The sequence below is a fragment of the Podarcis liolepis genome, assembly GCF_965112155.1.
Source record: "Podarcis liolepis genome assembly, contig: HAP1_SCAFFOLD_111, whole genome shotgun sequence".
Lineage (NCBI taxonomy): Eukaryota > Metazoa > Chordata > Lepidosauria > Squamata > Lacertidae > Podarcis > Podarcis liolepis.
In genome coordinates this window covers 53,050-70,818 of record NW_028148713.1, presented here as the reverse complement: position 1 = coordinate 70,818, position 17,769 = coordinate 53,050, and the positions used below count along the sequence as shown (strand labels likewise).

The window sequence follows — 17,769 nt, the reverse complement described above, 5'->3', positions numbered from 1 at the left end:
GGTTTTTTCTTCTTCAGGAAACATTGCAGGGGGGTCGTGGGAGTTGTTTTACTGCTTTTTCTCCATGACCCTGGAACACTTGGACACTTGGGATACTGGGACACCCCTCCTCCTAACGTTATTTTTCCACTCAGTCACAGGCCAGACGTTGCTTCCAACGTCTCACACACTCAAAACATTCACTGGAGTGTCCCCACACGCACATTCAGAAAAACCTATGCACCTCCCCAAATCCCCTTTTTACCAAAACCAACCGGCAGCGCTTCACGACTTCATCCGGGGCCCAAGAGCACCCTTTACTGCTGCTTCTGGGCAAAACCAGTGGCACTTCTTCTACCCTGCTGCCGGAGCTGATCAAACTCTCTTTGCTCCCACCTATACCATGTGGAGCCTACCTTTTTCCTCGAGGTTCCTTCCTTCGGCCGTTGCTTTTTCTCCGGTCCTTGCAGTGTGTCCACTCAGGAACGGGTGGCAATTCCTCCCACGAACTTGGCAGGATGTGCACTGGAACTGCTGACACGAACCGAGCTGTTCACCGCAGGGACGCCTTGAACCCACATCCCTTATCCTCAGGGATTCAGTTTCTCCCGGCCAACGCACCAAGAAATGTAGCCTTATGAGGCTTTGCCCTCGGGTGGGAAAAATATTGCGCCTGGGAAAGGGAAGTGGGAGTCAACAGACACTCAAGGAATAGTTTTGGAGAAAAAGGCTTTTATTTCTACCATCCATGAACTGGTAGAAGGAGCAAGTGTGATAAGTCACAAAAAGCATGCATGAAGTTCACAGTCATGTGCACAATCATATCTACCCCTTTCCAGTTCCCTCCTCCTTTCTCCTCCCTCAGGAGTCCTGCCCCATGTTGAGGTTCCTGAGCATGTACAGAAAGCTGTCTTGGGACTATTGTGGACTCTTGGCAGGAAAGGGGGTTGATGGGGTTTTCAGAGTGTTCCCGTTGTTTCATTCTTGTGCTTTGGCATGCTTCCCGGAGAGAAAGCAAGTTGCAATGTGGTTCTGAGAACGGCCTGAGAAGACAATGGGCTCTGTTCTCTACCTTGTTGCAATCTTTTTAGTTACAGCAAGCGGAATGTTTCTGATGCTTAGCGGCTGAGAAAATGATTTTGAGAAGCTTTGAGAAGCTTTGAGCCTGCTTGGGGGGGGGGTGTGACTTCAGGCCTAGGTGGGGTCACCTCTCCTCACCTTCCTTCATTGTTTTCTTTGCGAAAATAAAGACTCGGGTTTCTAAAATATGGCTTATAAATTTCTAACCTGGAATGTGATGGACTAAATTTGAAATCCGAAAGGCGTAAGATAACACATGTATTAAGAAAGCAGGAATGAGCATAGGCGCCGACTCCATGGGGCCTGAGGGGGCCCGAGCCCCCTCAAAAATTCGTTTGGGGGGGCTCTGCCCCCCCAATAATCTCGGACGCCCCTCCAGCCGAGCGCCGCCGCCGCCCCTCCCCCAGCCCAAAATGCACAGGGTCAGGCTGCATGCCTCCTGCCCTCCCTCCCGAGCAAAAGCTCCACCCAATTTCCTTCGGAGCTGATTAATAGGCGCAGCACGCTCTCCCCTATTCGCTCACGAGGAGGCGCCACCACTTTATTTGCATATTCATGAGCTTATTTATTATTCATGAGCTTTCGCGGGCTCCCCCAATATTTTTTATAAGTCGGCGCCCCTGGGAATGAGATTTAATAAGCTTGCAGAAGACCCACGTAAAAAGGACCCATGGAAAATGGTTAATCAGTAAAGCTTGAGGCCAGTAATTTATACCTTCAGATAAATCGAAAAAAGACATTGCCAGGAAGGAATAAAAGTCCTGGTGTTAGGATTATACGCAGCAAATGAAAAGAAGTCGGACTTTTAAATGCTGGGAGGGATGCAGGCATTGGCGAAGGGGTTGTTTAGACAGCCTTTCTAGAGAGAGAGAGAAGCTTGAAAAGCGAGAGAAAGGAAGAGAAATGAGGGCGAAATAGAAGACATCCCCCGATAAGCGAGGCAGCCCAGGGATACTGCAGCCTGGCCTGCCAGGAACCGGCCTCCTTGGCGCCTCAACCTGAGGCGAGGCTCCGATTTCGAAAGGCGGGAAAAGTCGTTTCCCTCAGAGCCGCTGAGGGGAGGAAGGAGCGGGGGGAGGGGCTCCTCCTCTCTTGCCCCTCAGAGACACAACGGGGACCCTCTTGTGAGGGGAGCAGAAAGGGGGGCTCTCAGACAAGGGGGCGGCAGGGGGGTCTCTCGTCTCTCTCCCCCCTCACAACCCCATTGCGTTCCTCTCATGGTGGAAGGCCTTGGAGAAAAGAAGCGACCATGCCTGCCTTCAAAGACGGAGGTTCTCTTTCAACCTCTGCTTGCAAAAGCAAAAGAAGGGGGTCCCTTCGGGGAATGGTGGATCTTGACAACCTGAGTTGTTTCATGTCTCCCAACCTGAGTTGCTGGAGACACTACAGATGAGACAAAGCAGATGTTGGACATGACAAGTGGGAAGACTCCCTCAGAGGCGCCTTTCCCTGCTGGTGTTACAACCAAGGGAAGAACGTGTCAGAAGTCGGAGGTTTGCCTTGAAAGAGGGACAGATAATTTACAGTTGAGAGGTGACTCGAGATAAGAAGGAGAAAGAGCAGGTGGTAGCTGAAGAATGAGTGCGCATGCTCAAACGCTTCATGAATATTATAGAACACACCTCTGTGGAAGAAATGGCTCATTTGAATGACCAGGTAATGTATGTACAGGTGGGAGAGCATATTAAGGAGCAAAAACGAAGAAGGCCTTGCGGGAAGCCTGTAAAGTGCAATTTCTTAACTAATAGGAATTGGAGGAGGGATATTTGGACGGTCTTAGGTTAAAAATGATCTGTGATGTGAACTGGAATGCGCACTCCCTCTTTCCAGCATGAGCTGGGGGGGGGTCTTTGCCTGTGCAGTGCTGTGACTCCTTTCACAGAGACATCTGAATCCCTCTGGGAAAGAGTCCCTGGACAGTTTTGGTCTAACAAGCCCCCCCCCCCATAAAAGTCCCACAGGCATGAATGGGGAAGCCCAGGAAGGTGGGGAGGGGTGCATGTTGCTCAGGGGGCAGCCCCTCACCATGGGACTCTCCCAATGCCAGTTAAAAACAAGTGGGACACCTGCCATCCTTTCCCTGTGTTTCCAGCCAGAAAACCAGTTTATACTGGGCTCCCAGAACCATCTGACCCCATTTCCCACCCCAGAGCGGGGCTGGACCAATCAGAAGCCTCTGCACTGGACAGCTGGCCAATCCGCTTTCTTCACCCACTTTCCTGAGGGAGTTTTCCTCCTGAGTCTTGGCTGCTCCCCCTCCCAGCTTCTTCTTCATTTCTCCTTCATTCTCTCCCTGTTCCTCTTTCCCCCATTGTTTTGGGGGTCAGCTGGGTCCCCCCCATGGCCACAGGAGCCCACAGAGGCGGCAGGGCCAGGAGATGGCATTTCCCGCCCTTTTCTGAAATAGGCAGGAACACCATGTTGTATCTTCTGGAGGCCCCAGCCGCTCCCAGAGATGCCATGGCTCCCCTGTGGGCCACATGGGTCCCACGCTCTTGGGGTTTCTCCTCCTGGCTGAAGGAGGGTGGCACCTTTGGGTGCCAGCACTCACGGTGTATCCACAGCCGCCTTCCTGCCATGATGGCTTTGCCTCCGCAGGGCAGCCTCTTTCCTCGCCATGTTTGCCCAACAGAGGAGGCCTCTCCATTGGAAGAGGCCAGGCCAGCGGCTTCAGAAGAGGAAGCCATTTTGGAGAAGAAACAAGCTTGTTTGTTGTCTGCTGAGGGTCTCCTGCCTTTCTTCCAAGGCTTCCTGGGGGCTGCAATGGCCAGAGGAAGAGACAGCCCCCCCCCAGCCTGAATCCCCTGCAGGGCCCTGGGCAGCAACCAGAGCCTGCATCAGTTTCCTTTCCCAAGGCCTTGGAGGAACCTTGGGGTGCGGAAGGAGGAACCCCAAGTGGAGATCAGGCTCCTGACAAATGGGGAAAGGAACTTTATATGGCCTCTGTGAAAGAAAACTCTGGGTTGAGAGACTACTCGGCAGCCCAGCTCGTTGGGGTACAAGTCCCCCACTGGTCCATGTGGTCAGTAAAAGAAGGAAATCCCAGCCAAGTAATTTGGAGCAAAACAGCAGTCAGTAGACTTAGAGCCTTTATTGTTGCGCAGCAGGTTCAAATAGCAGTATGAACTCTGAGCATGGGGAGACATTAACTTTTAAAACTTTTGCACCATATCCCAGAATATCCACCCTCTCTTCCCCACAGGTGGGCGGGGTTTGCAGCACCGAACGGGGCTCACCTGGGCGGGTGCCACCTGCCTGCTTGATCCGGCCTTTGACCTGCCCATGGACAGGGAGGACAATGGACGGCCAGCTGGGGGTGGGCCTAAGGCCAAAAGAAAAGAGGATGACTCCGTTGCTCAAGCCTCTTTTGCTCTTCTTCCTTCCAAGATCAGGAGCGTGTCCAGGCGGCTGGATTGAGGCAAGTAGCCGGCCTTCTTTGCTTTGCCTGGATGGGGGGCGGAGGAGAGATTTGGCCCCTCCGCCAGGCTGGGCCGCATTTTTGGCGTCCTCGGTTGGGCACGTTGCGGACTTTTCGGCTTTTTGTCCGCAGCGTGGGAGGGAGCTTGACTGCTCTGCCACTGGCTGCTGGCCTGAGCCCCATGTTTTATATTAAGATTCCTTTATTTTGAATGAAGGAGGACACACAAAGGAGGAGGACAGTTTTCCAGTATTCACGCGTTCCAAGAGCCCGGAGATTTTTTTGTTAGGAATCATGACAACGGAAATCAAGAAGTCAAATAGACCATTATTTATGTATGCCACAACTGCTGCCAGGATTCTAATTGCGAAAAGTTGGAAAAGCGAAACCATCCCCTCAAAATTCAAATGGCAAACGAAATTGCCAGCATACTTACAGTTCAGGGCCGTGTTCAGAAAGTGGTGGTGGGGGATGAGTGTTCAGACCCCTGGGCTCTCACTTGTGGGGTGCCTCAGGGTTCTGCCCTCTCCCCCATGCTTTTCAACATCTACATGCAGCCGCTGGGAGAGATCATCATGGGGTTTGGGCTGGGTGTTCATCAGTAAGCGGATGATACCCAGCTCTACCTCTCTTTCAAATCGGAAGCAGTGAAGGCGGTGAAGTTCCTGTGTGAGTGCCTGGAGGTGGTTGGAGGATGGATGGCGGCTAACAGATTGAGGTTGAATCCTGAAAAGACAGAAGTACTGTTTTGGGGGGACAGGAGGCGGGCAGGTGTAGGGGACACCCTGGTCCTGAATGGTGTAAGTGTGCCCCTGAAGGACCAGCTGCGCAGCCTGGGAGTTATTTTGGACTCACAGCTGTCCATGGAGGAGCAGGTCAATTCTGTGCCCAGGGCAGCTGTTTATCAGCTCCATCTGGTACGCAGGATGAGACCCTACCCGCCTGCAGACTGTCTCGCCAGAGTGGTACATGCTCTGGTTATCTCTCGCTTGGACTACTGCAATGCGCTCTATGTGGGGCTACCTTTGAAGGTGACCCGGAAACTACAACTAATCCACAGTGCAGCAGCTAGACTGGTGACTGGGAGCGGCTGCCGAGACCACATAACACCGGTCTTGAAAGACCTACACTGGCTCCCAGGACGTTTCTGGGCACAATTCAAAGTGTTGGTGCTGACCTTTAAAGCCCTAAATGGTCTCGACCCAGGATACCTGAAGGAGCATCTCTACCTCCATCGTTCTGCCTGGACACTGAGGTCCAGCTCCAAGGGCCTTCTGGTGGTTCTCTCACTGAGAGAAGCTAAGTTACAGGGAACCAGGCAGAGGGCCTTCTTGGTAGTGGCACCCGCCCTGTGGAACACCCTCCCACCAGATGTCAAAGAGAAAAATAACTACCAAACTTTTAGAAGACATCTGAAGGCAGCCCTCTTTAGGGAAGCTTTTAATGTTTAATAGGTTACTGTATTTTAGTGTTTTGTTGGAAGCCGCCCAGAGTGGCTGGGGAAACCCAGCCAGATGGGCGGGGTATAAATAATAAATTATTATTATTATTATTATTAGCAAGAATAACCAGAGCAGTAAGAGGAAATACAAGATGGTAATAAAGAATGGAAAGTAATCAAAGAATATCTTAAAGATTACTGTGATAACAAAAGCTTTATGGCAGATGATAATAATATTTTATTTATATCCTGCCCACCCCAGCCGAAGCCGGGCTCAGAGCAGGTAACAACAGTATATCGAATGAGTCCTTTAGTATAAGGAAATATTGGAGAAAACTAGAACCAAAAAGGAGAATGTGAGGTGTGTGGGGGCGAAGATTTAGGAAACTGTAAAAAATTTAAGTTCAAAATAGTACAATGAGTATAGTTGGAAGGCTTTTCTTTATCGTAAATAACATCATTTTCTATTCTTCTACTTTTTCTCTCTCTTTTATTTCATTTATACTTTTTGTGTATTCATAATCTGTAATGTTTGAATGTAATGTTTTATATTGTATGTATTTTTAAAATTTCGGTACAATAAAGGTTTAAAAATTATCTAAAACAGGAAGTTACCTGTTTCTCGAAGCACCCAGCATGACTTCGACCAAACTGCGGGAGGCAGTGGAAGACAGAGGTGCCTGGTGTGCTCTGGTCCATGGGGTCATGAAGAGTCGGACATGACTAAACGACTAAAAAACAACAACAAAAACAGGAAGAGGGGGGAGGGACCTGCAAGGAATGCAGGGAAGGAAAGATCTCTCAGGGTGGAAGACGGGGAAAAGAGGGGGGCACCCAGGGGAGAGCTGGGGGAGCCTGCCTTTCTATGGGTTGATAAATGATATGATATATATGATACAAAGGTGATAAAGGGTATTTTTAGTTATTCTCCCCCCTTCTCTTTTTTATACACTTGTGTTTTGTAAGGGTTGTTTAATATTTTTTCCTTTTTTCCTTTTTGGTTGTCCCTCAGTGTGAATTCTTTGATGGGAAGTGAGAGAAATCCCCTGACTGAAGCTCTTCCCACATTCGAAGCACTGATAGGGTTTCTCCCCTGTATGAATTCTATGATGGGAAGTGAGAGATGCACTTTGACTGAAGCTCTTCCCACATTCAAAGCACTGATACAATTTCTCCCCTGTATGAATTTTTTGATGGGAAGTGAGATGGGAGCCTTGACTGAAGCTCTTCCCACATTCCAAGCACTGATAGGGTTTCTCCCCCGTATGAATTCTTTGGTGGGGAGTGAGATGATCCTTCCGCCTGAAGCTCTTTCCACACTGCAAGCAATGATAGGGTTTCTCCCCCGTATGAATTCTTTGATGGGAAGTCAGATGGTGGCTGCAACTAAAGCTCTTTCCACATTCGAAGCACTGATAGGGTTTCTCTCCTGTATGAATTCTATGATGGGAAGCGAGACTGACCTTCCAAGTGAAGCTCTTTCCACATTCTCTGCACTGATACAATTTCTCCCTACTCTTTGTTCTTTCGTGTGAAGTGAAGCTATCACTCCTAAAGAAGCTCTTTCTTTGATGGGAGGTGGACTGGGAGCTCTGACGGATGTTCTCTCCACACTCTGAATATTTATATGACTTCTCTGCTATGTGGATTCTGTTCTGGTCCCCCTTGTTCTTCCCTTCCAATTCATCACCATCTGCAATGAAGAGAAAAGCTAATTAGAACCTCAAAAAGAAATGGTGCTCCAGAATATTGAACAAATCCCCCCCACCTCACTGTGAGACTTGAGAGTGCTCCGTTTCAGCCTCAAGCGGACATCCATGGAGTCTAACTTAATGTCATTGTTGATGTGTGGCATCTTCAACCCCTCAGCGTTTCAGCATGCATGCGGGGCACATGACTCTCTTGAAACCGGTGGGGCCACACTGCCAGCATACTGTGACAGGTGACACAGAAGCATCAAATCCAACACCTGGACCCCCCCCCCCCAGCAATGCACTGCCATGTTAGTGTAAGTCATGCAAACTCTGCAGCGCTGTCCTGGACCCAAACCCCACTCAGAGCGAAGGCGACATGGTTCACATCCATTATTGAAGCAAGTTAATAAATGCTTGTGATAGAGGAAGAACTGGAGAGAGTTAGGTGTGAGGCCTTACTATAGTTTTCACTGCCTTTGTTGATTGGTATTAACTGACATACTGGTTGGCTTTAATCTGGGATAGATTTTGTTTGGCTCAATCCTGGAATCCACTCCATCTCCGAGGTCAGTCAAATGCAGACAGAAGCCAAAACAACAGACCTCACAGAAGTTATTTCAACTTCCCTAAAAGCTCTGAAGCCAATATTGAAGAAGGCCTGGGAGGTTCAGACAAGCCTGGTCCTTGTTTAAAAAGGCATGACTAGATGGAGAACATTCACAGAGGAAAGAGTTGATATCCCTCCATTCAGGATTCACCGTGGGGATGTTAGAATCCCAGACGCTGTTGGTCTCCCTCCAAACAGTGGAGGTTCAGGCAGGCAGGTGGAAGAGCCTGAAAAGGTGCTCCCCTTCTCCATCTCCATCCGCCTGCCTGCCTCCCCCCACCCCCAAGCTGAGCAAGCCCCAATACCTCTCCAGCTCCATCCATCCAAGTCACCAGATCTCTTGGAGGTCCCTGAGAGGGAACGCTCAGAGGTTGTGGGGAGGGATGCGGGAAACAACCTGACCAGGTCAACCGTCCATCTTCCCCCTTCCATCCTCGCTAGCTTTGCAGGATCAGTCTCTTTCATCCTTCCTAAGGAGTCGAGGAGCCTGGGAGAGAGGAAGAAGCAAAGGGAACCTCAGAGGCCCTGCAGGGATTCTCCTGCCCTAGATATTCTCCTGCCCCTGAAGAAGCACAAATGGGGCAGCCCCTTCCCAACACAAGCCCTTTTCCTAAACATCTCCAGTGGTTCCAATGTAGCCTTATTGGAGTTCACCGATTGGGTCTGCGTTGCTCCGTGACAGGAGGAAGGAAGTCAAAATGACACCGAGTTGGTTCAAAGAAAGAGTTTATTCTGCTCTCCGGATAGCAGAAGGCACTTGCGTGGTGAGTCCACAGCAAGTCCAAAGAAATGACAAGTTACATGCAGCATATATACCCTCCAGGCACCCTCTCCCTCCTTCCAACCACGTCAGCTTGTATACGTAGGTTGACAATGAAGCCTTAGCTTACAGGGGATTCATTTGCCCGCTTGCCCAGGACCGAGAACAAAAGCACCAGGGAAGCAACTTCTTCGGAGAAAAGAGTTTTATTGAGATCTGCGCAGAGGCTGCCAGTGGAATATCTTCCAAAGACTGGCGGCCCGTATACTGTGTTCAGCAAGCATTCTTATACCTGGGAGCATGCATTCGTCTCCCCAATCAGCTGGCAAGGTTACAACTTATTACCTTATACGGCATATGGCTATATGGCTAGCTAAGCTCCCCTCCCTCCCTTGTATGTGTGTTCTTCTTCTCTTGCATTACTGAAGCAGGAAGCAGGAAACAGGAAACAGCTTCTGGCCTACATAGCTGAAGCAATTGTGGTTTTAACCACAGCTGCTGCTAGCTGCTTAAGCACAACTGCAGCAGTTAGCTTGGGTCCTGATATTATTGAGATTAACCCTTCCCTCTCCCTTCACTCCCTCCTCTTCTTATGAACAACCTAATCCTTAGGTTCGTTCTGGGGTATGGGCCTATACTCTCTCACATATCCCATTGAACTCAGTGGGGCTTTTGGACAGAACTTGGTGGCAAAACCAGTGGCGCCCTGTCCCCAGTCCTGAAAACTGCAACCCCAGAGCATGGGCAGAAAGTAGACAAGTAGCTATTACATGTGGGTGCCCCCATGCTAGGTGCTTTGAATGGAGAGCCCAGTTCACACTCTTTGAGCTCTCTCACTGCAAGCCAGGCAGATGTTGTGGCCCTATTTGCCTCTGTCAGGGGTTCCCTAGGGACCAAATCTGTATGTGGAAGCAGAGGAGCTGGTGATGCCACATTTCTGAAATATCATGAGACGAATACACCACTCCTTCTTAGATATTGTCTGTGTTTATACACAACCTTCGCAAGTCTCCAGTCTCAAAATGTGGCCCCCACCCTGGCATGGAAGCCATCAAAGTATAGATCTTCCACATGTCCTAAATCTGTAGTGTTCTTAAGAACACCAGGCATGTATACCCTTTATAAACTCCAGAGGTGAGCTTTACACTCCTCTTGTGACAAGATTCCCAAAGGCTGAGGGTAGCTTGAAAGAACTAGCCTCTTTTGAGACTGCACCAATTTCCATTTCTTTTTTATCAAAACCCACAGACGCTCTGCTAGATTTTTCCAGAAGGTTTTACAAGTACCTTTCAAGGTGGCTAGAATTTTATTACAGATAGCCAAAAAGGATTTTATGTTTTCCATGTCCTCTGTTAATAGTACAAGCCACCCAATGACTGATAATCCCAGAAGGTTGGGAGAAGGAGTCTTTTATCCTTGTTTAGCATTTCCTGAGGATAAATCTGTTTTCACATTAGTTTGTCTACTTGTTTAGCCTGAATAGGGGAGAGACATGTTTTGTTGCATCTGGGACAGAGGAAGTGGCCCAGTTGTGCTGCTGCAGATGCAGAAGGGCTTTTCTTCTCCCTGTGCTCCTCCCATGTGCAAATGTTCCCGTCTGGCTACAGCCTCTGTTCAGAAATCTGACTTATCCCTCAATCTGAAGGGGGTTTCTTTGCATGCCCCCATGCAGTGGCGTAGCAAGGTCAGGTGTTAGCTGGTGCGGAAAATTTCCTGTCACTCCCCCCCACCCCATTGATTTTGTTTTGACTTTATTTCATATTTTCTTACAAAGGCATGTGGATTCTGGGCCTCTGATAACAAGGAGGCCACTGGGGACATATACTTAAATCCACAGGATGGGTTCTGTTATTTTATTTATATTTATTGTTTATTTAATAAAGTTTATTTTTAAAAGCCTGCAAAACTGTTTACCAAAACATAAAACAAAACAAAAAATGACAGCAGTAAAATCAAGAAAAATTAACAACCCTACTTTAAAACATACAAAAGCTAAAGTATTAAAACAGATTCAAATTCCTTCAGCTTCCCAATCATCTGAGTAAGCTTGCCTAAACAAGACTGCTTTTAGCAGGTGCCTGAAAAGAGTCTAGCAAAGGCACTATTTATTGGGATTTCACCATGCTCTGTATTATCTGAAAAGGAAAACATTTATTTAAAAAGCCGGGCTGCACAGCCTGGGAGTCTCATCATGATCAGCGGGACTTACTTATTCCTGAGCCGACGGTGCATAAGATGGGCTAGAATCCTATGCACCCCCTGCATCCAACTTGTACCTAAAAATCCACAAACCTGCGCCAGAGAGTTGTAGAGTAGGAAGGGACCCCTGAGGGTCATCTAGCCAACCCTCTGGGGCAATGCAGCAATCTCAACTAGACCATCCCTGACCGATGGCCATCCAGCCTCTCCTCTGTGTGCCTTCTCCTTTTCTGCAGTGGTTCCCCATTTGGGGGAAGGTCTCCCAAGGGAGGCACACCTGGCCCCTTCCTGACATCTTGAGGTGCCAGGCAAAAACCTTTTTCTATAACTGGGCCTTTGGCTGGTTAGCATTCTATGGCCTTTTCAATATGTTTGTGGGTGGAGAGATCATTGGTTTGCCTTTGCCTTTGTTTCATTATGCATTTGGTGTTCTAATTTTGCATGTTTATGTTGCGAATCGCCCTGTAAACTTTGGATGAAGGGCAGGATACACACCGAATAGTAGTAGTAGTAATAATAATAATAGCAGCAGCAGCAGTGAACAGCTACAGTTAATCAGGGGTGCCAACCTGAATAAAATATTAGAGGAAGTAGGCATCGGGCATAGCCAGGATTTATGTTAAGGGGCAGAATCTCATTTAATCAAGGATTTAATTCTCCCCATTGGACGCCCATGGGCCCAAGTAAGCCCCACCCTGCAAAGCTGATCCCAAGATGCAGCGTGCACACACCAGTTGAATGGCAATGCCCATTAACGGGGTGGGGGCCTCAAATATTTCATGGGGGAGCCAAAGGGACCTTGGTGCCCTGGGGTATGCCAATCTATGAGGAAGAGAAGCAGGCTTTGTTGCTCTCTCTCCCACCATCCCCCCTCCCCACTTTTTGGCCTTCGTTTCTACATCATTCTGGCAGGCAGAAATCCAGCAGGTCAGGAGGATTTCCTGTCAATATTGTTGCTGGAATGTTTGCAGTGACTGTGAGCTTCCATTGGATCATTGCAATGGATTGCATTGCATTGCATTTGAATTATGGTGCAGAGTCCCATGGACTGCAAGAAGATCAAACCTTTCCATTCTGAAGGAAATCAGCCCTGAGTGCTCACTGGAAGGACAGATCCTGAAGCTGAGACTCCAATACTTTGGCCCCCTCATGAGAAGAGAAGACTCCCTGGAAAAGACCCCCATGTTGGGAAAGATGGAGGGCACAAGGAGAAGGACGAGATGGTGGGACAGTGTTCTGGAAGCTCCCAGCATGAGGGAGGCAGCGGAAGACAGGAGGGCCTGGCGTGCTCTGCTCCAGGGGGTCACGAAGGGATTTCTGCACCAGGTCAAGGAATCTGTAGCCCCCCAATTACACCCCCCACACACCCACACCTGTATTTTGCCCAAGCAAAGGTGCAACTCTACCTGAAGCACAGGAACGAAGCAGCCAAAGGTACTTGATGACCTCCAGGCTAGGAGGGGAGCGCCTCCCTCCGCCCCGGGCGCCCCACCTTCCTTCCCCGGCTCCTTTTAACCCTTCTCCCCCCTTCCTGCCCCTTCTCCCCCTCCTCCTCCCCGCCCCTCTCCCCCCAACTCCTGGGGCGACGCCTGCCTGCCAGCCACTCCCTCCCTCCCTCCCTCCCTTCGCTGCTGCGCCTCCTTTGCCTTCTGCCCTGACTTGGGGGTCTCCCCCCACCGAGCAGGGACCCCCATGCCCCTCCCTGTCCCCTGGGACCCCCTTCTCCCCACGGCGCCCTCCGGGGGAAGAGAGAGGAGACTCACCCAGGAAGCTTGGGCCAAGGGAGAGAAGAAAGCAGCAGCCTCCTCGCGGCTGGCAGGAAGGGAAGTGGGCAGGGAGGTCCTTCACTTCCTGTCCTCTCTAGGAATCCAGCTCGGCTCCTTTTAACCCTTGCCAAGCCGAGGGCACCGAGCCCGCCTCTCCCTCCCTCTCCCTGGCTGCAGTTTCTCCTGCTTCTGCGCCTGCGCTCCAGGGGCTGCCCCCTTCCCTCCCTCTGGGCCAAGGACTCTGCCCCAAGGAGCCCCCATCGAAGCAGACCAACAGCAAGGGAGGCGGGGGTGGCCATGGGGGGGGGGTTACCTTGGCTCTGCCCCTCCCCCAAAAGAGAGGCTCCAGGATCCCAAGGAAAGGCTGGGATGGAGAAGAGGCGAAGGTCTGCGCAGTGGCAGGAGGTGTCTTGGGCTCAGAGATGGCTCCATCAAGACACACCCCCCCCCGGGGGAAAACCCCCAGCTCAGCGAGTGGCTTCCCAGACAGGAGATCCCCCCTCCCGAAAATGATCTCTTCCCCCCGCCAAGCGGATTTTCCTGCTTCTGCAGCCGCTTTTCATCCCAGGAAAAAGAGAGGAAAAAGTGTCCCATGCAAGGAATGAAACGCCCACGCGATCCTTTGGGTGGGGGAGACTCAAGGGGGGGGGACAGATGTGGAAGAGAAAAGAAATGACCATGCCTGCCTGCATGGGAGAGTAGGACTTACTTCTGAGTAAGCCAGCCTCGGGTGGGGCTGCACAGCAGTGCTTCCAAAAGTGATGGGATCAGTGTGCGGATCTCACGAAATTAATGCCGTGCTCTTATAAATGCACAGGGCTAAGTGCATTCACACAATCAGTAAAGCTTGAGGCCAGTAATTTATACCTTCAGATAAATCGAAAAAAGACATTGCCAGGAAAGACAATTTAAGGATTGGCAAAAAAACTTAGCGAAGTTTGTTTGGCAGGGAAAAAGGCCAAGGATAAAAATGAAGATACTAGTAGATAAGAAAGAGAGAGGAGGTTTTGATTTACCAGACCTGACTTTATATTATGAAGCTTCGTGCTTGGTATGGTTAAAAGACTGGCTGACCTTAGAAAACACCGACCTATTAGATTTAGAGGGCCATGATAATAGATATGGTTGGCATTCGTACCTATGGTATAACAAAGTAAAGGTACATAAAGGTTTTCTAAACCATGTGATTAGGAAATCTTTATATGAAGTATGGGATCGGAATAAAAACCTCCTGGAAAGAAAGACACCGTGGTGGATATCACCAATTGAGGTGCTGACAACAAAAAAAGCAAACATGGAAGGGGAAAGAATAACATATGAGGATATTACTAGGAAAACAGCCCAAGGGATAAAGCTCAAACCATACGACCAAATTGAAAAGAGGTTAACAGGGTGGCTGCAATACCATCAGATCAGTGATTTATTAAAGGAAGACAAAAAAAGAAATGGGTTCGAAGGTAAAAAATCGAAATTCCAAATCGAGTTAATAGACTGTAAAGATAAAACTTTATCAAGAATGTATAGCTTATTGCTAGAATGGTATACAAAAGATGAAGAAGTAAAGGAATCAATGATAAAATGGGCAACTGATATTGGGCATAACATTGAATTGGATGCGTGGAAAAGATTATGGAAGGAGGGTTTGAGATTCACAGGATGCATGGCTTTGAAGGAAAACTTGCTAAAAATGATGTATAGATGGCATTTGACGCCAGTAAAATTAGCTAAAATGTATAGGAAAAAAGAAAGAAAGTGTTGGAAATGTAAAAAGGCAGATGGGGACTATTTCCATATGTGGTGGACCTGCGATAAGGTAAAAAAAAATTTGGGAAGCAATTTATAATGAACTCAAAAAAATATTTAGATATACTTTCCCCAAAAGACCAGAAGCGTGACTATTAGGCTTAATAGGAACAGAAATTAAAATAGAAGATCAAAATTTGTTCATGTATGCTACAGCTGCTGCGAGGACCCTTCTGGCCCAAAGATGGAAAGTACAAGATATACCAACTATACAGGAGTGGCAGGCGAAGTTGACAGAATAGGCAGAACTTGCCAAACTGTCAGGGAGGATCCGGGACCAGGAAGATCAAAGATACCAAAATAACTGGAGTAAATTTATTGAATACTTAAAGAAGAATTGTAAAGAGGTCAAGACACTAGCAGGATTGACATAATACCTCCAATGTATAATAGTACTAATTTGAGAATGATGTGTGTGATGGAAAGACGATAAATATACCAGTTGTGGGGAGGGAGGGGGGTCGTGACTCGGCAGAGTCAAAGGAAATGTATGGTGCTATTACAATTTGTTGGAAAAGAATATGTAAGGAAAACAATAAAAATTCACTTGCAAAAAGAAAAAAGACATTGCCAGGAAGGAATAAAAGTCCTGGTGTTAGGATTATACGCAGCAAATGAAAAGAAGTCGGACTTTTAAATGCTGGGAGGGATGCAGGCAGTGGCGAAGGGGTTGTTTAGACCAGTGTTTCCCAAACGTTTTTGGGCAACGGCACACCTGTTTACCGGAAAAAAATCTCGCGGCACACCACCATTAAAGCCCCGCCCCGTGACGTCAGCGCGCAGCGTCACGCCGGGAGGGACGCACAAAAGTGAAAGTTTTTTCCCTTCCCCTTGCCGGGGTGGGAGGAGGCAGCAGAGCGAGGGACTGAGGGACGGCGGCAGCTGAGGCGGCGGCGGCTGTTGTGGTGGTGGCGGCGATAGCGGGCGGAGGAGGAGCCGTCGCCGGGAGTTGCTGCTGCTGCTGTTGCTGCTGCTGCCCGGACATGCCGGCCTCCTCCTCCTCCGCTGTCTCGCGCTCCTCCCTTTTGCGCGCGCTGCCCCGCCGCTCGGCACCAGCACCGCGGAGCCGCCCCCGGCTCGACGCGGATCCTCGCCGCCGCCGCCTCTCGCCGCCCGACTCGCCCGCCTCCCTCCCACGGCACACCAGCCGGTGTCTCACGGCACACTAGTGTGCCGCGGAACACCGGTTGGGAAACACTGGTTTAGACAGCCTTCCTAGAGAGAGAGAAGCTTGAAAAGCGAGAGAAAGGAAGAGAAATGAGGGCGAAATAGAAGACATCCCCCGATAAGCGAGGCAGCCCAGGGATACTGCAGCCTGGCCTGCCAGGAACCGGCCTCCTTGGCGCCTCAACCGGAGGCGAGGCTCCGATTTCGAAAGGCGGGAAAAGTCGTTTCCCTCAGAGCCGCTGAGGGGAGGAAGGAGCGGGGGGAGGGGCTCCTCCTCTCTTGCCCCTCAGAGACACAACGGGGACCCTCTTGTGAGGGGAGCAGAAAGGAGGGCTCTCAGACAAGGGGGCGGCAGGGGGGTCTCTCGTCTCTCTCCCCCCTCACAACCCCATTGCGTTCCTCTCATGGTGGAAGGCCTTGGAGAAAAGAAGCGACCGTGCCTGCTTTCAAAGACGGAGGTTCTCTTTCGACCTCTGCTTGCAAAAGCAAAAGAAGGGGGTCCCTTCGGGGAATGGTGGATCTTGACAACCTGAGTTGTTTCATGTCTCCCAACCTGAGTTGCTGGAGACACTACAGATGAGACAAAGCAGATGTTGGACATGACAAGTGGGAAGACTCCCTCAGAGGCGCCTTTCCCTGCTGGTGTTCCAACCAAGGGAAGAACGTGTCAGAAGTCGGTGGTTTGCCTTGAAAGAGGGACAGATAATTTACAGTTGAGAGGTGACTCGAGATAACAAGGAGAAAGAGCAGGTGGTAGCTGAAGAATGAGTGCGCATGCTCAAACGCTTCATGAATATTATAGAACACACCTCTGCGGGAGAAATGGCTCATTTGAATGACCAGGTAATGTATGTAACAGGTGGGAGAGCATATTAAGGAGCAAAAATGAAGAAGGCCTTGTGGGAAGCCTGTAAAGTGCAATTTCTTAACTAAGAGGAATTGGAGGAGGAATATTTGGACGCTCTTAGGTTAAAAATGATCTGTGATGTGAACTGGAATGCGCACTCCCTCTTTCCAGCATGAGCTGGGGGGGGGTCTTTGCCTGTGCAGTGCTGTGACTCCTTTCACAGAGACATCTGAATCCCTCTGGGAAAGAGTCCCTGGACAGTTTTGGTCTAACACCCCCCCCCCATAAAAGCCCCACAGGCAGGCATGGAAGCGCAGGAAGGAGGGGAGAGGGATGGGGAAGGTGGGGGTGCATGTTGATAAGGGGGGCAGCCCCTCACCATGGGACTCTCCCTCCTGACTCCCAACGCCAGTTCAAAGCAAGAGGGACACCTGCCATCCTTTCCCTGTGTTTACAGCCAGAAAACCAGTTTATACTGGGCTCCCAGAACCACCTGACCCCATTTCCCACCCCAGAGCGGGGCTGGACCAATCAGAAGCCTCTGCATTGGACAGCTGGCCAATCTGCTTTCTTCGCCCACTTTCCTGAGGGAGTTTTCCTCCTGAGTTTCCCTCTTGCCTGCTCCCCTTCATTTCTCCTTCATTCTCTTCCTGTTCCTCTTTCACCCATTGTTTTGGGGGTCAGCTGGGTTCCCCCCACCCCATGGCCTGGCAGGCCCAGGAGGAGCCCACAGAGGCGGCAGGGCCAGGATATGGCATTTCCCGCCCTTTTCTGAAATAGGCAGGAACACCATGTTGTATCTTCTGGAGGCCCCAGCCGCTCCCAGAGATGCCATGGCTCCCCTGTGGGCCACATGGGTCCCACGGTCTTGGGGTTTCTCCTCCTGGCTGAAGGAGGGTGGCACCTTTGGGTGCCAGCACTCACGGGGTATCCACAGCCGCCTTCCTGCCATGATGGCTTTGCCTCCGCAGGGCGGCCTCTTTCCTCGCCATGTTTGCCCAACAGAGG

General features: G+C 50.0%; 1 protein-coding gene across 2 annotated transcripts; it reads right to left on the bottom strand.

Moving 5' to 3' along the window:
* Positions 1–4,608: 4,608 nt before the first annotated feature.
* On the bottom strand, positions 4,609–13,250 carry LOC310699088 (uncharacterized protein). Of its 2 annotated transcripts, none has more exons than XM_083520705.1 (4): positions 12,942–13,250; positions 8,552–8,706; positions 6,534–7,611; positions 4,609–5,203 (listed from the first exon to the last, which is right to left on the bottom strand). In XM_083520705.1, the coding sequence occupies exons 1-3, from the start codon at positions 13,241–13,243 to the stop codon at positions 6,863–6,865; spliced, it is 1,206 nt and encodes a 401-aa protein (XP_083376831.1). In that variant the 5' UTR covers positions 13,244–13,250; the 3' UTR covers positions 4,609–5,203; positions 6,534–6,862. The 2 variants fall into 2 exon arrangements, with proteins under 2 accessions (XP_083376831.1, XP_083376830.1); XM_083520704.1 differs by having other exon boundaries at positions 4,836–5,203; positions 8,525–8,706.
* Positions 13,251–17,769: the final 4,519 nt, after the last annotated feature.